Raw genomic sequence first — 21,875 nt, 5'->3', positions numbered from 1 at the left:
AGGACACCCACCCTGTCCTCACCTTCCCTCCATTGCAGTGTTGCCAGGTAACGGGAGTACATCTCTGGTCCAAGCCGTGCAAATCTCAGCCACATCTGTGACGTGCACTGGACACCATCTGGGCTCTTAGGAAATCTCTCATCTTCTGCAAAAATGATCTCCAGCACAGCCAACTCCCTCAGGCATCGGATACCCTGTTCCATTGTGCTCCATTTTCCCTGGTGCACCTGGAGGTCTTCTTTGCAGAGGTATCTGTCCCTTACACTTGTCAGCAGTCGCCTCCAGAGGCTGAGAGTTTCTTGGGTTCTCCCAATCCCCTGGTCAATGACCACATCCCGGGACAGCGATCCCAGTTGCCTGGCCTCACTTCCATCCAGGATGGTGTCGTTTGCTGCAGCGTCCCAGATGCGGAGCAGCCAGGTTAGGATGGACTCGTTCGTCTGGCGGGTGAATTCCCTCCGCAGGTCACGCAGCTCACCTAGGGATAGAGAGCGAGTGATAATCTCTGGTTCTGTCTCCTCCGCTGCGTGTGAAGGTCCTGCCTCACCCTCATCAGTCACTATGCGGACTGATTTGCTTTTTGATTTCTTTTTCTGAATGGGGGCAACTTCTACCGGTTTAGGCTGCTCTGGTTCGGTGACTGTTTGTGTGGAGGTGCTCATGGCCCTTTTGGTTCCTTTCTCCTCTGTGGTAGTCTGCGTAGACATGGACGCTGTTGTTTTGCTCTTGGTTCCTTTCTCCTCTGTGGCAGTCTGAGTGGACACGGATGCTGTTGCTTTGCTCTTGGTTTCTTTCTCCTCTGTGGCAGTCTGCGTAGACACGGACGCTGTGGCTTTGCTCTTGGTTCCTTTCTCCTCTGTGGCAGTCTGTGTGGTCATGGATGCTGTTGCTCTGCTCTTGGTTCTTTTCTCTTCCTCCTCAAGAAGACGCTGTACCACACCAAACAGTGCTTTGTTTCTAAGCATGGTGTACATGGTGCAGGCCATGCAGAGAAAACAAAACAGCAAGACTAGGCTGTCCTTGGCATCCAGAGAGAACTCAATATTTTTAAAAACTGCTGTGCCTGACCTGAAAGGCTGGAAGAAACCACTCTCCACTCTTCCCACCAAGGGCAGGGTGCGATTGTTGAGAAGGTCCCAGATGTAGCAGCCCAGACTAGGACAAGCAAACAAAATTGAGTATATATTCCGAATGGTATTCATTGCCTCACAGGTTATCATGCCATAAGCATAATAAACCAATAAAGCAATTCTCATACCATTCCCTGGTCTCAACAGGAGCAATACAACAGGCAAGTAGTTCCCCATGTGAGGGAAAATATAGAGAGCAAGATACAGTACCCATATAGACAAGCCAACCACCATGGTGGATAGGTTTCTGTTAATATGAAATTGCAATTCTGACTTTCTCTCAGGTTAATGCCCCACGTTGGGCGCCAAAATATGTACTAGTTTGAAATCAAACCAGTGAGAGATCGCAAGTCAGAATTATAATTTAATAGGAAAATGATAAAAAGAATAAATGCAATAATATCAAAAACACTGACAGAGTCAGAATACAGCCTGGAACCCTGTTAGGGTGATGGTAGTCGTCCAGATGAGGTGGTCTTGTTGAAGCGTGATCCTCTGGAAGAAAGGGGGTCTGGTCTTCAGCTGAAAGTCCAGCAGTAGCTCCTGTCCTCTGGAAGTCCCGTAGGTAAGGGCTGCTGTGGTGTTCGAATTCTCAGCTTATATCCAGTATGGAATGCTTGGCTCCTCCCTCGGGGAGGAGCATCTCACAATGGGATGGTGAGTCATGAGATAAGGCCTTGATGAGCCATTAACAGAAAACAGTCCAGGAGGAAGTTATCTCTGAGTCATGCAGCAAGGCAGTGGTGGGCCCATTAACAGGGGACAATACAGGGGGAAGTTATCTATGAGTCATGGGGCAGGGCATTGATGGGCCCATTAACAGAAGGTAGCCCGGGGGGGGGGGGGGGAGGCAGGGAGCACTGCCTCACCTGGTTTCAACAGTACATGAGGATGGTGATAGAATATACTGCAACCCAGGACATAAATGTTTCCAGATATACCACCCCTGGGGACCGTGCATCGTTCATGCGCTGCAGTGCCCCAAGCACCCACATCCTGCCCCACAACTGAGCTCTGAGGTGGGACTAAACCAAAGGAAATTGGGATTTTGGCCACTGATGCTTCTGACTAAACCCAGGAATGCCTGTTCCTGTGCCAAAGGAACTGCACAGCCATCAGCCTGCTGCAGCACTGCTGGGGCATCTCAAAGAAGCATGTGGGCCTGTGCCTCACCCCTGGAGCCCCCTGGGCACATTTGTGAGCCACAGAGATGAGGCTGCAATGGTCATAAGGAAAGAGAAGGAGAAAGTCACAGAAGAATGGGGGAAGATGTAGGAGATGGTGGGAGGAGGAAGCCAGAGGGATCAAATGGGTAACTTTCATCCAAATTGGGAGCTACGAGGCAGGGACCCAAGAGATGTGGAATAGAGACCCCATCACCTGTGACTTCCTTTCTCAGCTGAAAAGAAAAAGAATAGAGAAATAGCTGGGTTTTAGCTGTGTGTCTAGATATGAAGCCACGCTACATTTTTGGATGGCACCACACAAGTTCTTCAAGTTTTCTCCAAGCCTGCAGGTTCCCCTGCCCCAGGACCACCAGTGGCCAGTTTTGTTGGTTTTGCATGGGTTAAATTTTGGTGAGGAGGGAAGAAGCCAGCCATGGGAATGCTATTTCTGCTAAAAGGAGCTGCTAAAAGCTTTCTCCATGCCTGCCAAAACCAATCACTGTCTGGCTCTAAGAACAGGCCCATTGCTAAGGCAATTAGAAAAGCTGGAAACACTTTGATGACAACAGATTTAAGAGAGGAAAGAAACGTGGGAAGCTCTCTTTCTTTCTGCCCTCCGAGGGGTGGGGAGGGGGCACCGAACCCCTTCCCAGCAGGCCATCTGTGGTGGTTTGGCATTTTAGAGATAAAAGCAGAAAACACCCACAGAAGTGATTTCTCTGAGAGCGGCTGCTGGGAGTTTCTCTCTGCTTGAGATCAGGCCAAGAGCCGGCCAGTTCTGAGAACTGACAGCATTTTGCAGCACTGAAAAGTGAGATCACCTTTGTCAATAGCACCTTTTAAAAACTCCAGCTGGGGAGTTGTCTCTTTTTGTTTGCAGCCTGGAAAGGTATTGGAGCTGTGGTGTGGCTGGCCCCGCTCCCCGCGGCCTGTGTGGCCTGGAGGGGCTGGGCTGGAGCCCAGTGGCTCTGGGCTGGGGGGATGGAGACTGCGGGACTTGCCCCGGCCCCAGGCCAGGCCGGGCTCTGCTGTGGCCCCTCCCAGGAAGCCCTCCCAGTCCCATTCCAGTGGGGTGGCTGAAGCCCTCCCCAGGGGGACCCCGGCCCTAAGCTGGCCCGGGCCACGGCTGCTGACATCTCGCCCATCCCCGCCATGGCCTGCACAGACGGCTCCAAGCTGGAAACCGTCCCCTGCCTTCCAGGGGCTGCTGAGCTGAAATCCCACACCAGGAATGCCTGCCACACCTTGGGCCACATTTAACCCTTTCACTACACAGATGAGACCTGCAGACTTCATCCCCTCTCCAGAGAGCGCAAAGTGGAAGCGATCGACACGTAAAAGACAACATCAAACATCAAGGTCAGTACGAGGAAGAGTCAAGCCTCAGGTGGAAGGAGAATGAGGAGATGCTTTAATGAGCTGAAATAGTCTTTTGGTAGGGCCATGGAGATGGACAATAACGTTCTGAAAAATAACTCCTCTCATTAATGAAAGAGTATTGGGGGGAATGAAGGATTCAAAGTGTAAATCTGAGCAAAGGTATCCATTGATGAAGCCAAGCAGGTGGTGGAGTATCTGTGATCCCATGAGATGCGTGAACAGAGAGAGAGAGAGATGAGAGCTGATGAAGATCCTTTGTCCCCAGGGAGAGAAGAAAAAAACTTCTGTCCCCAGAGATGATCACAGACACAGATGAAGAGAGTAACTCTTGAATAACTCATCCTTAAAATAATACCCCTTGAGTTCATGGCCCATGAAGACACCTCAGAGTGGTGTGGAAATGGGAGGAAGGCATGGAGGCAGAGTTTTGCCCTGGGTGGCAGATATTCATAGAAATGAAAAGCCATGAGGAAATACTTTTCTTGTGGAGAGCTCTCCATGGAATGAGAAGAGAAAACTCTCCTCTCTACAGATACTGATGAAAAGACTATCGTATAGTTGGTACTGCATTAACATCCCAAGTTTTATCTCTACTATGTCAGCTGAGAAAGGAAAAAGTTGTGTGGGAAGGGAAAAGGTTTCTGGAGGTTTTATTCAGGTTTCTTATTTCTTGTAGTCCTGTTAATAAAGTTTCTTTATTCCTTCTAAGTTTTAAGCCTGTTTTACCCTTCTCCTAATCCATATCTCACAGTGAGAAATGAGTAAGTGCCCTGGAGATTTCAGCCAGCGCTAAACCCACCACATTATTTAGTGCATTAGCCAAAAAACTCAAATTAGCGAATCTCAGCCACTGCACCAGGCTGAAGCTGAGGATCCCCAGACAAGCTCAGAGGGAGGAGAACACAGCATTTGTGGGATCCTTTCCAGTCTGACTTGCTTTAGCTGGAGCCTGGGGGAGGAGAGAGCAGGAGAAGGGTTGGCTGAGTCCTCTCCCCTCTGCCTTGCCCTTCTCTGCTGGATCCTCAGTTCATCCCACACCCACCCCAAGACTCCATCCCCATCCTACTGGTGCTGATGGGATTAAAGGAGATAAAGAGGAGATTAAAAAGATAGAGAGGAGAGAAAAAGAGAAGTTTAAATGCAATTTAAATATGAAAGAAATACATATGTTAGTGACTGCTGAGTGTTCCAAGGGAGCTGAAGGGTTTGGGAAGGGCCAGGAGCCCATGAAGGGCTCAGGAGCTGCTGCTGCCAGGAGGGAGGAAATGCACCAATGGCTCCCAGCAGAGTCTGTGCTTTGAGGCTCTTTCCCAAACAGCTGCAGGAGGGAAAGCAGCTGAGTTTGGAGGAAGAGTTTTCTGCTGAGGTTTCCTGTTTGGAGCTGTCACAAGCTTGAGCTGCTCAAGGGAAACGCGGCTCTGCTTCCAGCAGGGCCCAACTGCCCGGGAGCACAACTTGGTTCCCTGGCCCTGAGCCAACGGGCAGCAGCAGCTTCTGTTCCCTCCTGGCTCTTGTGTCATTTCCAGCAGCACAAGACACACCAAGAAAAGCTCCTCCAGAACATGCCATGAGAAACACAACCTGATTTCATTGCATGAAGGAGCTCTGACAGTCCCACGGGCTCAGGTTTGTTTGTCAGTGAACAGAGCAGGGAAAAGCACAGCCACATTCCCTGCACAGGGAATTCACAGGAGGAAAGTGCAGCGCTGGAGGATGTGCTTGGATACAACATTCCCACGGCAGTTTTGGGGATAAAATTGTCAGCAGAGAGAAAAGAAAAAGTCCTACCAAGGGTGGGCTGGGGAGGGCTGGTGCTTCCCGGGAGGCTCCCGAAGCTCAAGAGGACAAAGCCCAGACCTTGTCCAAGCTGCGAGCTGGGTCTGAGCCAGAAACCAGGGGGTGGCAGCGACATTGCTGCTGAAGGGCTTCAGATTGCCAAAGCTAAAGTTTCCAGGATCAAGGAACAACTTGAGGTTATGGAAGTCCCAGTGCCCACGTTCCATCCCCTCATTTCAAGCTGAAAGCAGAGCTCCACTTGTGACTCTGCTTTTTAATAAAGAATGTCAAACTTCAACAAAATTCCCTTAGAAAGACCCCATGAAGGTTCACAATGTGAGAGCTCACTCGAGGCAGCCCCAACTCCTGCCCTGGTTCAGTCCCTGTCAAGCCCACTGTGCTTTCCAGCTGCTTTGCTCCAGCTCCCCCCAAATCACCATGAATTCCACTGAACTGAAACAAATCCAAATCCTCGTGGGTCGGGACAAGGGCAGGGAGAGGTCACTCAGGGATCACCATCAGGGGCACAACAGCCCAACATGGGGAAATGAACTGAGCTTAGGACTGAGCAAATCAGACCAGGAGAATGAGGATTAAAATCAATCTTGAGAAACACCTCCTCCTGCTCCTGAACTTTTCTGTCCGGGCCGCTGCTCGCGGGGCACAGAGAGGGGCCCGGCCTTGTCCCTCCAAACCTCCCTGGGAATCACCCCAGAGCCCTCAGCCTTCTGTGTGCCCATCCCCGGGGCCTCCCAGTGGCCCCTGTGGCTTTCCCTGTTCATCCCAGCCTCTCCCAGTCCATTGGAATCATCCCAAATGCCCTCCCGGTCCCTCTCACTCCTCCGTGGATCTACCTCCCCTCAGCCAATCAGAGCGCGTCTCTCTGGTGACTCATCAGTTGCCGGGCAGATCCACAGAGCCGAGAGCCCCGCGCTGGACTCGGCCGCCCAGTGCCGCGCGCTTCATTCCCAGTCCCTCCCAGTGCCACCACAGCCCCTCCCAGTGCCACCACAGTCCCGCCCAGTGCCACCACAGTCCCGCCCAGTGCCACCACAGTCCCGCCCAGAGGCCCCACAGTCTCGCCCAGTGCCACCACAGTCCCGCCCATTGCCACCAGTCCCGCCCTGAGGCCCGAGACTCCCTCCCACTTCTTTTTAGCCCATTCCCAGTCTCTTCCGAGTTCATTCCCACTTCACTCCAGGACCTCCACGCTCTCTTCCAGTGTTCCAGTACCTGCTCCCATCTCTTCCAGTGCCACCCCAGTCCTTCCCAGTCCATTCCCCGTCCCTCCCAATGCCACACCACTCCTCTCCACTCTCTCCCAGTGTCCCCAGCGTGTCCATCTCGCGGGTGCCCTCCAGCTCCCAGCCCGGCGCCGGCCGCCTGCTCTGCTCCCTGATGGATTTCTCCCCTGCCCACATCCAGCTGAGCTGCTCCCAGGGCCAGCAGCAGCTCTCGGGCCACGTGCTGGCCACTGCCGTGCTCCCCAGCGGGGACTGGAGCCAGCAGCTCCTGGTGCTGCTGGAAACCGCCCCCGGCAATGCGGGCTCAGCTCCAGCTGCCAGGTGGAGCACGGCAGCCTGGAGCACCCCCTGAGCCGGCACTGGGGCACGGCCCGGCCCCCACAGCGCCGGGGGCAGCGGGGGAGGCACTGGGGGGCCCAGAGGGGGATTGGGGTGTGCTGGGAGGAACTGGGAGGGAGTTAGAGATGGCCTGGTTTAAACTGGGGAAGGGATTGAGGTGCTTAGGATGGCTGGGAAGGGGTTTGAAGGATGTTGGGGAGGGTGGGATGGGGTTCTGGGGGTCCTGGTGGACACTGGGAGGGAGTTTGGGGGTGCTGGGTGTCACTGGGAGGGATTTGAGTGAGCTTGGAGGAGCTGGAAGGAGATTGGGAATTGGAAAGCAGGGATTGGGATGAGGTTGGTTGTGCTGGGAAGAGACTGGGAGGAGTCTTGATGAGTCCTGGTTGTGCTGGGAAGGGACTGGGAGAGGGTTTGGGGGTCCTGGGGCAGTGGGGGGAAATTGGGAGGGGGCTGTGGGATCCTGAGAGGAACAGGAGGGGCTCTGGTGGGTCCTGGGGAGGCTGGGAAGAGACTGGCAGTGATTTACCAAAATAGCAATATTGATCCAGTATCAACATCAATCTGTTAATGGACAAAAAACCTCTCCAACAGTTTAAAGTTACACAGTGGATGTTTAATCACAGCACTGGGCGAGTGCAGGAGTCACCCCTTAATACGCACTGCAAGCTGACAAAAGATTCCAGTGTCTATTTATTTACAAAAGTCTTAAATATCCAAAATACTAATACATATGAATGTATATATGTATATATGCATATACTAATGCATATGCATAATGCTATCACGTCCCATGTGCCACTTCGGATTAGAATTCATGGTAATGATTTTAATGTCATTACGCCTGCATGGTTGGCTCCCCAATTTGAGGAGGAGGTCATTTTGGTGAGGAGGGGTCATCAGGAGATGAAGGAAAACCGCTCTTCCTCACTCTCACCTTTCTACCTTTACAATGGTTAACATTACAAATGACATTTGGTACAACTCCAATTTCCTCCCTTGTGACTTTGAAATGGGTTTCCAGATGTAAGGTCTGTGATCTTCCTGAACCCGTTTATCAGTTTTTCTTTTCTCATTATGAGCACAACTAAACAAACATACAGTGACAAGTAATTTTTTATCTCAGTCCGAGATTCATTATCTCAAATCCTGCTTCTCACTTAATCATTAACTCTGACTAGTTCCAGCAAGGCCTATCTCTAGCTAAGATCTACAATTTTTTTAAAATATCTAATTGTTTATGAGGGAAGGAGGTTTCAGAGGAGGTCCTGGGCGGGCTGGGGGAGACTGGGAGGGAACTTTGAGGTACTTGGGGGTTCTGTGAGAGGTTTTGGGGGTCCTGACCTCTGCAGATGCCCCAGTGATGCCGTAAAATGCCACCTGCAGCAAGATGCTGATGGGGATTGGGGGCTCCATGTTGGGTTTAGTCTTTCTGGCACTGGGGCTTGGCTTCTACCTGAACAAGAATGAGAGACGGGGTCCCTAGGTTTGGATATCCCCTCTCCTAGAGTATGTGTCTTCCTTCAGGGCCCCCAAGCCCAGTGTCACACCCTTTTCTCTGCCCACACAGCTCCTGAGGCAGCGACAAAAGTTTCTCTAGGATTGAAAGTCAACAAATCCACTCTCCTCAAGGAATTCCCATTGTTGGTCTGTGTCCTGATGGACTTCATTCTCCTGCTTTCATCCAGGTGTCCACAGGGAGCCAGGAAGATGTGGAGCCTCCCAGCCAGGTGTCTTCCCAACACAGATCACCAGGACCACGGATCACCAGGGCTCTGCCCAACGGGGGTCACTGGGGATCATCCAACGCCCATCCTCCCATGGGGGATGGAGCTGGAGCAGCGCACGAAGCTCTTCCTGCACTCGGGGCACTCGCAGGGCTTCCCTTACTGGTGCCTCCGTTGGTGTTGGGTCAAGTGAGAGCTCTGTGAGAAGCTCTTCCCACACTGGGGACACTCGTAGGGCCTCTCCCCAGTGTGGATGCGCCGGTGGATGGTGAGGGTGGAGTTGCGGTTGAAGCTCTTCCCGCAGTCGGGGCAGCGGAAGGGCCTCTCGTCTGTGTGAATCCGCTCATGTACGAGGACATCAGAGCTGGTCTGAAACCTCTTCCCACACAGGGGACACTCGTAGGGCCTCTCCCCAGTGTGGATGCGCTGGTGCTCCCTCAGATTGGAGCTCCACCCAAAGCTTTTCCCACATTCTAAGCAGGTGTAGGGCCGTTCCCCTGTGTGGATCACCTGGTGTCTCATCAGTTCAGAGACATCTCTGAAGCTCTTCCCACATTTCCCACACTCATAGGGCCGTTCCCCAGTGTGGATCACCTGGTGATTCCGCAGGCTGAAGCTCTGGCTGAAGCTCTTCCCACATTCCCCACACCCATAGGACTTTTCACCAGTGTGGATCCTCTGGTGCTGGATCAGGTGGGAGCTGTACCTGAAGCCCTTCCCACATTCCAAGCACTTGTGGGGCTTCTCCCCCAGCTCTGAGCTCTGGCTGGATCTCTGGCCGTGTTCCTGGCACTGGGGGGATCTTTCCTCCTCGCAGCTCCCTGGGCTGGGTTTGCAGCCCTTCCTTGTGTGGCATCTCTGGGGCTTTTCCTCCTCCGCCTCCATCTCAACACAGTTTGGGAAAGAAAATTCCTGGTTAGGAGGAAAAAAAGAGAAGAGACCGCCTTGGACTGGGGGTTCCTCCATGCCCAAGGTCATCTCAGAAAGTCACTGGGCATCTTGTGTCTGTAACAAACCAAAACACCAAGATTCAGCCCAAACATCCTCCAAACATCAAAACGAAGATCAAGAACTACCCAAACATCAAATTCAGGCAAAACCCACTCCAGAATACAAAGATTCAGCCCCTGCAAAAAAGCAAACCAGCAACATTTAGCCCAATAAATCTCAGAAACACCAAGATTCAGCCCAGCGAAAATCATGGATCACCCTCTCCGGTCACCTGCTGACTGTGGGCAGGGCAACACTCCTGGGACTGCACATACAGGGAGGGAGGAACCTTGTGCTGCTTCCTCTTCCTGCTCTTCCTCCTCCGTGTCCCTACTCTTCCTCACACTCCACTTCCTCCTACTTCTCCTTCTCCCTCACAAGTCCACCTTCTCATCCCATGTGCATCCTATGCCCGTTTTGTTCCTCAACCCCGCTTCTCCTTCCCTTCCCCTCCTGCCCCCAGGCCCAGCACCCACTGCCGCCTCCCTCTTCCCCCCCAGTCCCACAGCATCCCACCGCAGGGGCACGGATGCAGCTGGGCCAGCTCGGCCTGGGGCAGCGCTGGGCTCTCGGCCGCTTCCGCCCGCACTCGCTCCCCACTGCAGCCGCTCCCGCCACCACAGCGCGGGGGGGCCCGGCCTTGGCGCTCCCCCCTCCCACCTCCCCAAATTCCCCTCCAGGGGGGCGCCAAGGCCCGGGGAGGCACAGGTGGGATCCAGGTAAGACCATTGAGGGAAGAAAATGGAATGTTAAAAAGACATCCTGGACAAAGAGATGATGACCCCAAAATATCTCTCAAGGATCCCTTGGGAGCATGTGGAGGTCGTTTGCACATTCTCCCAGAGCTAACTAGGGACATGGACACCCAGGGGGGCAAGAAGGGAAGTCCAGAAGGGATTTAGACAACAGGGGATGGATGGTGTTGGTGTGCTGGGAAGGGATTGGCTGAAGGGGAGTGTGCAGGAATGTGCTTAAGGCAAGAAGCAGCAGGAGGAATGCATGGGGTAAGAAAAAGGATGATGGAAAAGAGGAGGAAGAAAAAAATACTGAGGACTGGGATGTGTTTCAGACGGGTCTTATCCTCAGAATTTGCCAGCTGACTCAGATCCTTTGTATCCCAGTTTTCAGGACAGGAAAACAAGGAGGTGAGGATTTCAGGGGGTTTCCCTGAGCTGGGAGCGGCAGGAGCGGGCGCAGAGCTGCGGCACCGGGAGCACGGGCTGGGGGCCTGTGGGGAGCTGTGGGGCCGGGCCGGGGCTGTGGGGCAGCCGGGGCTCAGCGCCGGGCGCTGCCTGAGCCCAGCACCCCCCGGGCAGGGCCGGCAGTGGCCCCCGGCCCCCAGGAGGCTGCGGGACGCCCCGGCCGCTGCCCGGCCCCGTGGAGCTGCCGGCCCTGCCCGCCGGGGGGGCCGCCTTTGGACACTGCGGCAGGACAGGGACCGGCTCGGGGATACGGGCTGGGGAGGGGAGCCTCAGCACAGCCAGCACGAGGAAGGAACAGCTCACAAATGGCGATTAGACCTGCAAGGATCAAGATCAAATATCTGGCAGAGCCAAGGCTGAAGTGAACCCACTAGTGTGGGCAGCCCCAGGGAAATTGGCAAAATTAGATATGGAGCCTCTCCAAATTTCCCTGAAGCAACCAGGACAAGAGGTGTCCAAAAGCAATCCCCTGTTCCAAGGGAGGGAAGGAAGGGCTCATAGCCTGTCTGGGAGTCCTGCTCAAGGCACGGCTTGGGGAGCCAGGGATGGCTCCCTAGAATGCTCCTGTCCTGCCAAACAAGAAATCCAATGGAATCCACAGAATGCTGCAGGACCCAAGAAGAAGAAATGAGATGATGAAACCGAGGCACCCCACACTCTCAGATCCTTACACCAGCCTCAACCAGGTGCCCTCTTCACACTGCTGCCATTCACAACTTGATGCAAAAGATGCTTTCTGGGGATCTGCCCACTCACAGAGGATGCAAACACAATTCTGCCTTGGGCTGGCAACAAGAGGTAGAAGGGAAAATGCTCAAGACATGGACGGTCCTTCTGCAGGGATGCACGGAAGCACCGGCCTGATTGGGGCAAGCCTTGCAGGAAATATCAAAGGAATTGACCTCACCCCCAGGGACTGGCTCAATGCAGGATGTGGATGACTTGATCCAGTCAGGAGGACAAGGAGAAGAGGTAGAGGAAGCCTCTGTGAAATGGCTTCATTTTCAGGCTAAAAACCAGCTCTGAGTATCTCAAATAAAAGAAAGGGCAAATGATAGAGAAAATGATTACATATTTGGGACAATTTTTGACTGAAGGTTTGTCTTGTACTGACCCTGAGAGGGTTCAGGGAATCTCAGAAATAATGTGACCCAGGACTAAAATGCAGGTGCAGCAATTCTTAGGATTAACAGGATTCACAGGAGCGGGATTGAGGATTCTCTTTTCCACCCAGAACATTGCGCGAATTTTTTCCTCCCAGATAGTCTCAATGTTATGGGGTGGACATAAGAAAGGAAACAAAACTCAACAAAATGAAAAAAAATAAAATGATTGATGCCCCAGCCATGGCTCTTCCAGACTCAGAAATCTGAATTGCAAGGGAATATTAAACAGTCCACCCCTGAGCCTGCACTGAAGGCAACGCAGCAGCAGCCAGGGCTCCCCAGCGGGGGAAGCCCCTGCGCCTGCCCACAGATCCTCTGCTCAAATCCTCGGCCTGGCCACCCTCCTTTGCCATCTCCAGCCACTGTGGGACAATCCTTGCTCTCACTCTTGCACCTTCAGGCCTTTCTGTGCCTGCCCTCGCCACAGCTGCTGGGGAAGGCACCGGGACAATTCCACTCTGCCTCTCAATTACACTCACACTCTGCCCTGCCTGGGATTACAGTCTGCGAAAATAGACCAACTTGAAAATGGCTTCAAATCTTATTTCTCTAAATGGTCTTGGTTTGCCTTTGCCTTGGGGAAAGGAATTTTAATGTTTCTTTTCCACCACTTAGCAGACATGAAATTAACATCTCAACAGACTGGGAATAGCCCAAAAGATTCCCCCCAAGATAACGACCATCAACAAAACATCAACACCCAGCAGCAAACATCAACCAACATCTACCCCAGACACTGCCCCAGGCACAGCTGGAGACACCTGGTCTGGAAAAGGCTGAGCAGGAAATCCAGGAGTGCCCACCTAATTCCCATCACAGGCACAGAAATCCGGGTGCAACAGGAAGCCAAATCCTAACAACTTCACACCTTGAAACCAATGAACAATAAACCAAGGGATTTCTATGGGTTCAGAATGTATAAAGTTTTGGAAAAATCTAGTAAATTCCCGTGTCATGGAATGATTTTCTCTGCACACCCAGCCTAAGTGTGGGTTTAATGATTTCTGTTGCACATTCTGGCCAGAATCACGTTGTGCCTTGACTCTCTAGCACTAAAGACATTGCGGGAGAGTTTTTGATTTTCCCAAAGTTTCCGTGAAAGGATTACACCATTAGAAATTTTTTTTTGTAATAATCTTGATTTTATATTGTCAGTTCAGTTTGGGCCGAGGTAGAGAGAATCAATTTTTAGGCCGAGAGAGAAGTAGGAAAAATTCGATTGCCTTGAAAATTTTTTGGGAATGTTTGTGCCTGGCTCATAGTTATGGCAAAAATTCTGTATGGGTTTTTGGATGTTCACTTTTAGGCTGTCTCTGAAAAACTAGAAGAGCTTTAAAGGTGATCCTTTATCTCATAAACACTTATTAGAGTACTGTAATATAAAATAAACCAAAACAAAACACAAACACATTGTGAGGCTGGCACGTGTGAGTCATCCCATGTCTGCCCTGGAAGAGAAGCTTTGTTCCAGGCAGCCAGGAGAGGAGCTTTAGAAATGCAAATTAACACTGACGACCCAAAGCCTGCACAATGGCCCAGGGGCTTCCTGCCTGCAGGAGGAATGGGGCTGATTCCCTTTGCCCCTCAGCCCAAGCTCTGCCTGCTTGCAAAGATGGAATTTGCACAGCTAAAGGCACAGCCCATTGTGAGGATATCTGACTGCAGCAGAAATTGGTTCAGCTGCAAAGGAAAACAGAAAATGGAGAATGTTGAGAAAACTTCACTAAAACAAGTGAGGGAGAATCATCCCTGTCCCCACTCCAACATGTGCTGTCTCTGTCTATGTTATATAGGGTGTATCAGACCACCGGGGTTTATTTGCTACCACAAGTTCAGGGAAATCAGTCAGGAATTCCAAGTATGTGATGATTTAATGAGAGAAAAGCTGACAATTGATGCAGCCCTGGCTGGAGGGAGCACCCAAAAATGGGGAAAAGATGAACGACCACCAGAACAAATCCTGCAACACCATGGACCAGACCCTGGGAACCCTGATGAATTCATAGCAGGTACCAGAGAAACCATTTGTCATTTCATTGGGATAATCAGATTACAGGATGTCATTGAAATAACACCAACCACACAGCTCCAGCTCCTGACCTTCCCCCCAACCAATCCACTCAGATGAGGAACACAACATTTCACCATGGGATGGGGTCAGATTATCTTTTAGCAGAAAAAGGAGAGGTTTGGGAAAAGTTAAAAGATTCAAACTGGTGATGGCAAACAGATCAGCAAGGAAAAGGTGCAGAAACAGATAACAAAGGAAATAGCAAAGCAGCTCATGTACTTGTTCAAACATGGAAAGGATGGGAACGGGACACACTTTTGTGGTTCTCTCACAGACCATGGGTTAAACAAATGCTGTTTCTCCTCTCATGTGCTACAGCAACTCTCATCTTTTTACCATGCACCACACCTTGCTGAGTGCAGCTCATTCAGCAGCTGAGCAAGGGGATGCAGGTGGCAGCCAGGCCTCCTGAGCCACAAACGGCTACAAAAGGACAGAGAATGAGGGCACTGAGAGCAATCCCAAAAACAAAGAACTCCCAGGAAGGAAAAACACAAGCAACGAGTGAATCTGCTTGGAGATAGGGCCACGGACTTGTACATAAGGAAGCAATGGGAGAAACCATCAATTTCAGAAAATGTTACTAATTGACAAGGACTGCTTCTCAGACCCAGTCCCGAAACATTCCTGAACTTCCAGAAGAACAAACACTTCACAGAGCCAGGAATATCGGGTGTTATACAAAAAGGACTTGCAGCAGGCGGATCGGGAAGGCTGAACCTTCCAAGCACCTCGGCCAGTGTTGGGCAAAGGGACAGGGACATGCGGCCGGGAAAATCAGGACAAAAACGAGGCCGCGTCCTCCAACACCTGGAGAGAGCGCACGGCAAATGCCCCATGGCCTCTCCCTTTGGGCAGCAATAAAGTCACTTGCACACCGCTCCTCTGGCTCCTTGGGCCACACAAACCTCTGGCGCCGGGAATTTTCCCGCCCGGCCCCGGGCACAGCGCAGCCACCTCCGGCCTCCCGACACGAAGCGGGACGAGCCAGCGCTGCTCCGCCACCGCCTCCTGCCGAGGCCCCAGCGGCAAGGAGACCGCGGGCAGCCGCTCCCGCAGCGCCCTCAGCCCAGGGCCAACACGGGCCGGCCACGGCACAAGCCGCCGGCCACGGCACAAGCCACCCGCCACAGCCCCCTGCCGCCCCCTCCCGGGCCCGCAGCGAGCCCCGAGCCCCCGCAGAACCGAGCGCGGCTCCCACCTGCGATGGCCGGGGTCGCCTCCGAGCTCCGCCGCCGCCTCACCGGGCTCCGGCCGCTGATGCTGCCGCTGCCGGGCCCGCACAGACGCTCCGGCAATGGCGGCTCTCCTGCCCCACGGCCGCCCTGGGGGCGCCAGCGGGGCCGGGCTTGTCCCCGCTCTGCCCAATCAGCGCGCGCCAGAACCACGAGTGACGGCAGAAGCAGCCAATCGCAGCCAGCGGCGGGCTCTGCACACGGCACAGCCTCGCGTGCCTTGGGCGGAGCTCCGCCATTTCTCGGCCCCCTGGGCTGAGGAGCGGCCCCGGCGCTGGGCCCGGCCCGGGCAGGAGGCCAAGGAAGCGCCGCTGCGCTGAAGCGCCGGGAGCTCGGGGTGCCCGGGAGCTGAGGGCGCTGCGAGCTGGGGGTGAGTCCGGGATGGAGCAGGGCATGCCGGAACGAGGCCAAAACGCTGTGACTCTCCTTCCTGTCCCGGGCGGGGAGCAGAACACACAAGGAAAGGCTCGGGGGTCGGGATGAGGGTGGGGACAGTTCAATCCTTGGTCACGGGCACAGCACACCTGACTTAAGGAAATTAGATTGAATTTATTATCAAACGTGTCAGAGCAAGCAAATGAGAAGTAAAGTAATTCCTACGGAAATGCATCTTCCCCCCAGCTGTCCCTCCTTCCCGGGCTTAACTTTGTGCCCCCCTCCGTCCCCCTCCCCGCCCAGAGGCACAGGGATGGGGGTCACAGTCAGGTCATGTCACTGCCTCCCCCTGAGGGCCAGGAATCCTTGTCCTGCTGCAGCCTGGGGTCCCTCGCAGGGGCCAGAGTCCCTCAGGACCAGGCTGCTCCAGCGGGGATGGCCAGGGGGATCCCCGAGTCCGGCCAGGAGCCACTTGCATGGCTGTGCAGGGGCTTCTGCCGGGCTCGGGGCCTCTCTCAGGCACCCCCTGCTCCGGCCCGGCCTCACTGCCCCCCTCACCCCCCATGCAGCGAGTGCCGGGGCAGGGAGATGCACGATTTTCACGGGGCTGAATCTCGGTGTATCTGAGCTTTATTGGGCTGAATGTTGGTGCTTTGTTTTTTTGTGGGGGCTGAATCTTTCTATTTTGGGAGGATATCAGCTTTTTGGTGTTTTGGAAGTTTTTGATCTCTTTTGATGTTTGGAGGATGTTGGTGCTGAATCTTGGTGTCCTGGAGGTTCTTTCAGACACAAGATGCCCATTGACTTCCTGAGAGCACCTTGGGCAAGGAGGTACCCCCAGCCCAAAGTGCTCTCCTCTTGTTTTTTCCCCCAAACCAGGACTTTTCATTCCTAAGCCGTGGCTGGATGGAGGAGGTGGAAAAGCCCTGGAGAAGCCGCATGAGAAGGGTCTGCAAACCCAGCCCAGGGAGCTGTGAGGAGGAAAGATCCCCCCTATACCAGGAACATGGCCAGAGATCCAGCCGGAGCTCAGAGCTGGGGGAGAAGCCTCATGGTGGGGAGAAGCCCTGCAACTACTTGGAATGTGGGAAGGGTTTCAGGTACAGGTGCGAGCTGATCCAGGAGCAGGTGATTCACACTGGGGAAAAGCCCTACAAGTGTGGGGAATGTGGGATGAGCTTCAGCTACATCTCCTACCTGAGGGAACACCAGAGGATCCACACTGGGGAAAAGCCCTACGAGTGTGGAAAATGTGGGAAGTGCTTCAGCAAGAGGTCCAACCTGAGCGCACACCAGGTGATCCACACAGGGGAACGGCCCTACACCTGCTTGGAATGTGGGAAAAGCTTTGGGTGGAGCTCTGACCTGAGAAAACACCAGCTCATCCACACTGGGGAGAGGCCCTACGAGTGTCCCCAGTGTGGGAAGAGGTTTCAGCGCAGCTCCACTGTCATCAGACATGAGCGGATTCACACAGACGAGAGGCCCTTCCGCTGCCCCAACTGCGGGAAGGGCTTCAACCGCAACTCCACCCTCACTCTCCACCGGCGCATCCACACTGGGGAGAGGCCCTACGAGTGTCCCCAGTGTGGGAAGAGCTTCTCACAGAGCTCTCACTTGACCCAACACCAACAGGGGCACCAGTAAGGGAAGCCCTGCGAGTGCCCCGAGTGCGGGAAGAGCTTTGTGCGCTGCTCCAGCTCCATCCCCCATGGGAGGATGGGCGTTGGATGATCCCCAGTGACCCCCGTTGGGCAGAGCCCTGGTGATCCGTGGTCCTGGTGATGCGTGTTGGGAAGACATGTGGCTGGGAGGCTCCACATCTTCCTGGCTCCCTGTGGGCACCTGGATGAAAGCAGGGGAATGAAAATCCATCAGGATACAGACCAACAATGGGAATTCCTTGAGGAGACTGGATTTGTTGACTTTCAATCCTAGAGAACCTTTTCCTGCTGCCTCAGGAGCTCTGTTGGCAGAGAAAAGGGGGTGACACCAGGCTTGGGGGCCCTGAGGGAACACACATGCTCTGGGGGAGGGGATATCCAAACTTAGGGACCCTGTCTCACATTCTTGCTCAGGTAGATGCTGAGCCCCAGAACCAGGAAGACGAAACCCAACATGGAGACTCCAATCTCCGTCAGCATCTTACTGCAGGTGGCATTTCATGGCGTCCCTGGGGCAACTGCAGAGGTCAGGACCCCCAAAACCTCACACAGACCCTACAGGTACCTCAAAGGACCCTCTCTGTCTCCCCCAGCCTGCCCAGGACCCTCTGGAACCTCCTTTGGACTAACTAATTTTAAAAAATTAGGTATTTTAGAAAATTTGGAGATCTCAGCTAGAGACAGGCCTTGCTGGAGCTTGTTAGAGTTAATGATGAAGTGAGAAGCAGGATTTGAGATAATGAATCTCGGACTTAGGTAAAAAATTACTTGTCATTGTATGTTTGTTTAGCTGTGCTTATAATGAGAAAAGAGAAACTGATAAACGGGTTCAGGAAGATCACAGACCTTACATCTGGAAACCCATTTCAAAGTCACAAGGGAGGAAATTGGAGTTGTACCAAATGTCATTTGTAATGTCAACCATTGTAAAGGTAGAAAGGTGAGAGTGAGGAAGAACGGTTTTCCTTCATCTCCTGATGACCCCTCCTCACCAAAACGACCCCCTCCTCAAATTGGGGAGCCAACCACGCAGTTGTAATGACATTTTAAACTGATTACAGTGCATTTTAATCCAAAGTGGGGAATGGTAAGTGTTAGCATTATGCATATGCATTAGTATTAATATGTATTAGTATTTTGGATATTCAAGACTTTTGTAAATAAATTCACACTGCAATCTTTTGTCAACTTGCAGCGCATATTAAGGGGTGACTCCCGCCCTCGCCCAGTGCTGTGATTAAACATCCACTTTGTAACTTTAAACTGTTGGAGAGGTTTTTTTGTCCATTAACAGATTGATGTTGATACTGGATCAATATTGCTATTTTGGTAAATCACTGCCAGTCTCTTCCCAGCCTCCCCAGGACCCAGCAGAGCCCCTCCTGTTCCTCTCAGGATCCCACAGCCCCCTCCCAATTTCCCCCCCACTGCCCCAGGACTCCCAAACCCTCTCCCAGTCCCTTCCCAGCCCCACCAGGACTCATCAAGACTCCTCCCAGTCTCTTCCCAGCACAACCAACCTCATCCCAATCCCTGCTTTCCAATTCCCAATCTCCTTCCAGCTCCTCCAAGCTCACTCAAATCCCTCCCAGTGACACCCAGCACCCCCAAACTCCCTCCCAGTGTCCACCAGGACCCCCAGAACCCCATCCCACCCTCCCCAACATCCTTCAAACCCCTTCCCAGCCATCCTAAGCACCTCAATCCCTTCCCCAGTTTAAACCAGGCCATCTCTAACTCCCTCCCAGTTCCTCCCAGCACACCCCAATCCCCCTCTGGGCCCCCCAGTGCCTCCCCCGCTGCCCCCGGCGCTGTGGGGGCCGGGCCGTGCCCCAGTGCCGGCTCAGGGGGTGCTCCAGGCTGCCGTGCTCCACCTGGCAGCTGGAGCTGAGCCCGCATTGCCGGGGGCGGTTTCCAGCAGCACCAGGAGCTGCTGGCTCCAGTCCCCGCTGGGGAGCACGGCAGTGGCCAGCACGTGGCCCGAGAGCTGCTGCTGGCCCTGGGAGCAGCTCAGCTGGATGTGGGCAGGGGAGAAATCCATCCGGGAGCAGAGCAGGCGGCCGGGGCCGGGCTGGGAGCTGGAGGGCACCAGCGAGATGGACACGCTGGGATGGGCACTGGGAGAGATGGGAGAGGAGTGGTATGACATTGGGAGGGACTGGGAATGGACAGGGAGGGACTGGGGTGGCACTGGGAGGGACTGTGGTGGCACTGGGAGGGACTGTGCTGGCACCGGGCGGGACTGGAGTTGAAGCGCGCGGCACTGGGTTCTCGAGTCCAGGGCGGGGCTCTCGGCTCTGTGGATCTGCCCGGCAACTGATGAGTCATCAGAGAGACGCGCTCTGATTGGCTGAGGGGCGGCAGATCCATGGAGGGGCGAGATGGACAGGCAGGGTCACTGGGAGAGGCTGGGATGGACTGGGAGAGGCTGGGATGGACTGGGAGAGCCACGGGAGCCATTGGGAGGGACAAGGGGCCCCGGGGATGGGCAAACGGAAGGCTGAGGGCTCTGGGGTGATTCCCAGGAAGGTTTGCAGGGACACGGCCGGGCCCCTCTCTGTGCCCCGCGAGCAGCGGCCCGGACAGAAAAGTTCAGGAGCGGGAGGAGGTGTTTCTCAAGATTGATTTTAATCCTCATTCTCCTGGTCTGATTTGCTCAGTCCTAAATTCAGTTCATTTCCCCGTGTCGGGCTGTTGTGCCCCTGATGGTGATCCCTGAGTGACCTCTCCCTGCCCTTGTCCCGACCCACGAGGATTTGGATTTGTTTCAGTTCAGTGGAATTCGTGGTGATTTGGGAGGAGCTGGAACAAAGCAGCTGGAAAGCACAGTGGGCGTGTGTCCTGGGTTGATTATGATGTTAAATTGTATCCCCATTCGTCCACCTAACCCCGACACAGGTTCTGTATTCTTAAAATTCCATCTGAGAGTAAAAGTGAGTGGAAAAGAAGCACCAAGTCTGTTATCAGACTGCACTTGCTCCCCCCGCATCGGGAGTTTTGGCTACAGCACAGACAGACAACAAGACACAGATCGCCTTGGCTTTCCAGCTAGCCGGAGCAGAGAGGTCTTCCTGGACTGTTTTCTTTCCCTTTTCCTGAAACGAATCGAAGCTGCTCTGGACTGGGGACTCGGGGGAGCACCGGGAGCACCCCTGGACTACCGGGAGCCCGGCCTGGGCAGCGGCATTTTCCAGCGCCAGAGGGACTGATAACAGAGCCAACACCCCCAGGAAAGAGACCCTCTGAAGTTCCTCATCTCTGCTGAAGGGCGAGAGGTTTTGTAATTTGATATCGTTCATTTTTGTGCTGGGTAGTGCTGTGCCTGGGAAATAAACAGGTTTTTTCCACTCCTCTCAGAGAAATCTCTTCCCGAACTGGATGGGGGGTGGGAGAAAGGGGCCACGTGGGTTTGCTTCCCGGGGGGAGCCCACTGGAGGTTTTCTCCCAAATTTAACCTAAACCAGGACAATCACCCAAATTACACAAACACATCACAAAATTCCAGAAACATCCCTCAAAATTCCAGAAAAATCCAAAAAAATGACAGAAAACACCCACAAAAATTCCTAAATCTTCTCAAAACCCTACCAAATTCCAGAAATATCCCACATTATCTCCAAAAATTTCCGCACAATCTAAGAAAAACCCCTCAAAACACTTCAAGACTCCTCAAAATCCCACAAAATTCCAGAAAAACCTCACAAAATTCCAGTAAAATATCCACAAAATTCCCTTAATCTTCTCATAAGCCTACCAAATTCCAGAAATATCCCACAAAAATCTCCACAAATTTCCGCACAATCAAAGAAAAATCCCACACAATTCTTCAAGGCTCCTCAAAATCCCACAAAATTCCAGAAAATTACCACAACATTCCAAAACAATCCCACCAAATTCCAGAAACGCCTCACAAACTTACAAAAAAACCCCCCACAAAGTCCCCAAAATCTTCTCATAAGCCCACCAACTTCCAGATACATCCCACACAATCTTTACAAATTTCCAAAAAACCTAAGAAAAATCCCTCAAAGTACTTCAATTCTCCTCCATATCCCACAAAATTCCACAGAAACCACACAACATTCCAAAAATATCCCAAAAAATTCCAGAAACATCCCACAAAATCCTTCAAGTCTCCTCAGAATCCCACAAAATTCCAGACAATTCCTCAACATTCCAAAGAAATCCCAACAAATTCCAGAAACATCTCACAAAATTCCTGAAAAAACCCCACAATATTCCCCAGATCTCCTCATAATCCTACAAAATTCCACAGAAACCACACAACATTCCAAAATAATCCTAAAAATTCTAGAAACATCCCACAAAATCCTTCAAGTCTCCTCAAAATCCCACAATATTTCAGACAATTCCACAACATTCCAAAGAAATCCCACCAAATTCCAGAAACAT

General features: G+C 53.0%; 2 protein-coding genes across 2 annotated transcripts in view; one reads left to right on the top strand and one right to left on the bottom strand.

Moving 5' to 3' along the window:
* LOC111946100 (uncharacterized) overlaps positions 1 to 18,636 on the top strand; it is a 97,573-nt gene extending 78,937 nt beyond the window's left edge. Inside the window, 1 exon segment of the mRNA XM_086874018.1 lies at positions 16,846 to 18,636. Coding sequence (XP_086730144.1) covers positions 16,846 to 17,532 — 687 coding nt within the window. The 3' untranslated portion in view covers positions 17,533 to 18,636.
* Positions 7,627 to 15,515, bottom strand: LOC147645989 (uncharacterized). Its single transcript, XM_086874030.1, has 2 exons — positions 15,390 to 15,515; positions 7,627 to 9,671 (listed from the first exon to the last, which is right to left on the bottom strand). Exon 2 carries the CDS (start codon positions 9,642 to 9,644, stop codon positions 8,919 to 8,921), a length of 726 nt encoding a protein of 241 aa, XP_086730156.1. The 5' UTR covers positions 9,645 to 9,671; positions 15,390 to 15,515; the 3' UTR covers positions 7,627 to 8,918.
* Positions 18,637 to 21,875: the final 3,239 nt, after the last annotated feature.

The sequence above is a fragment of the Cyanistes caeruleus genome, unplaced genomic scaffold (genome assembly GCF_971803275.1).
Source record: "Cyanistes caeruleus unplaced genomic scaffold, bCyaCae1.hap1.1 HAP1_SCAFFOLD_135, whole genome shotgun sequence".
Lineage (NCBI taxonomy): Eukaryota > Metazoa > Chordata > Aves > Passeriformes > Paridae > Cyanistes > Cyanistes caeruleus.
Note: the sequence above shows the minus strand (reverse complement) of the source record. Positions and strands in the feature narration are given on the sequence as shown.

Coding starts and splice junctions, on each gene's coding strand:
- LOC147645989 (XM_086874030.1), bottom strand. CDS start 9,644: ATGGAGGCGGAGGAGGAAAAGCCCCAGAGATGCCACACAAGGAAGGGC.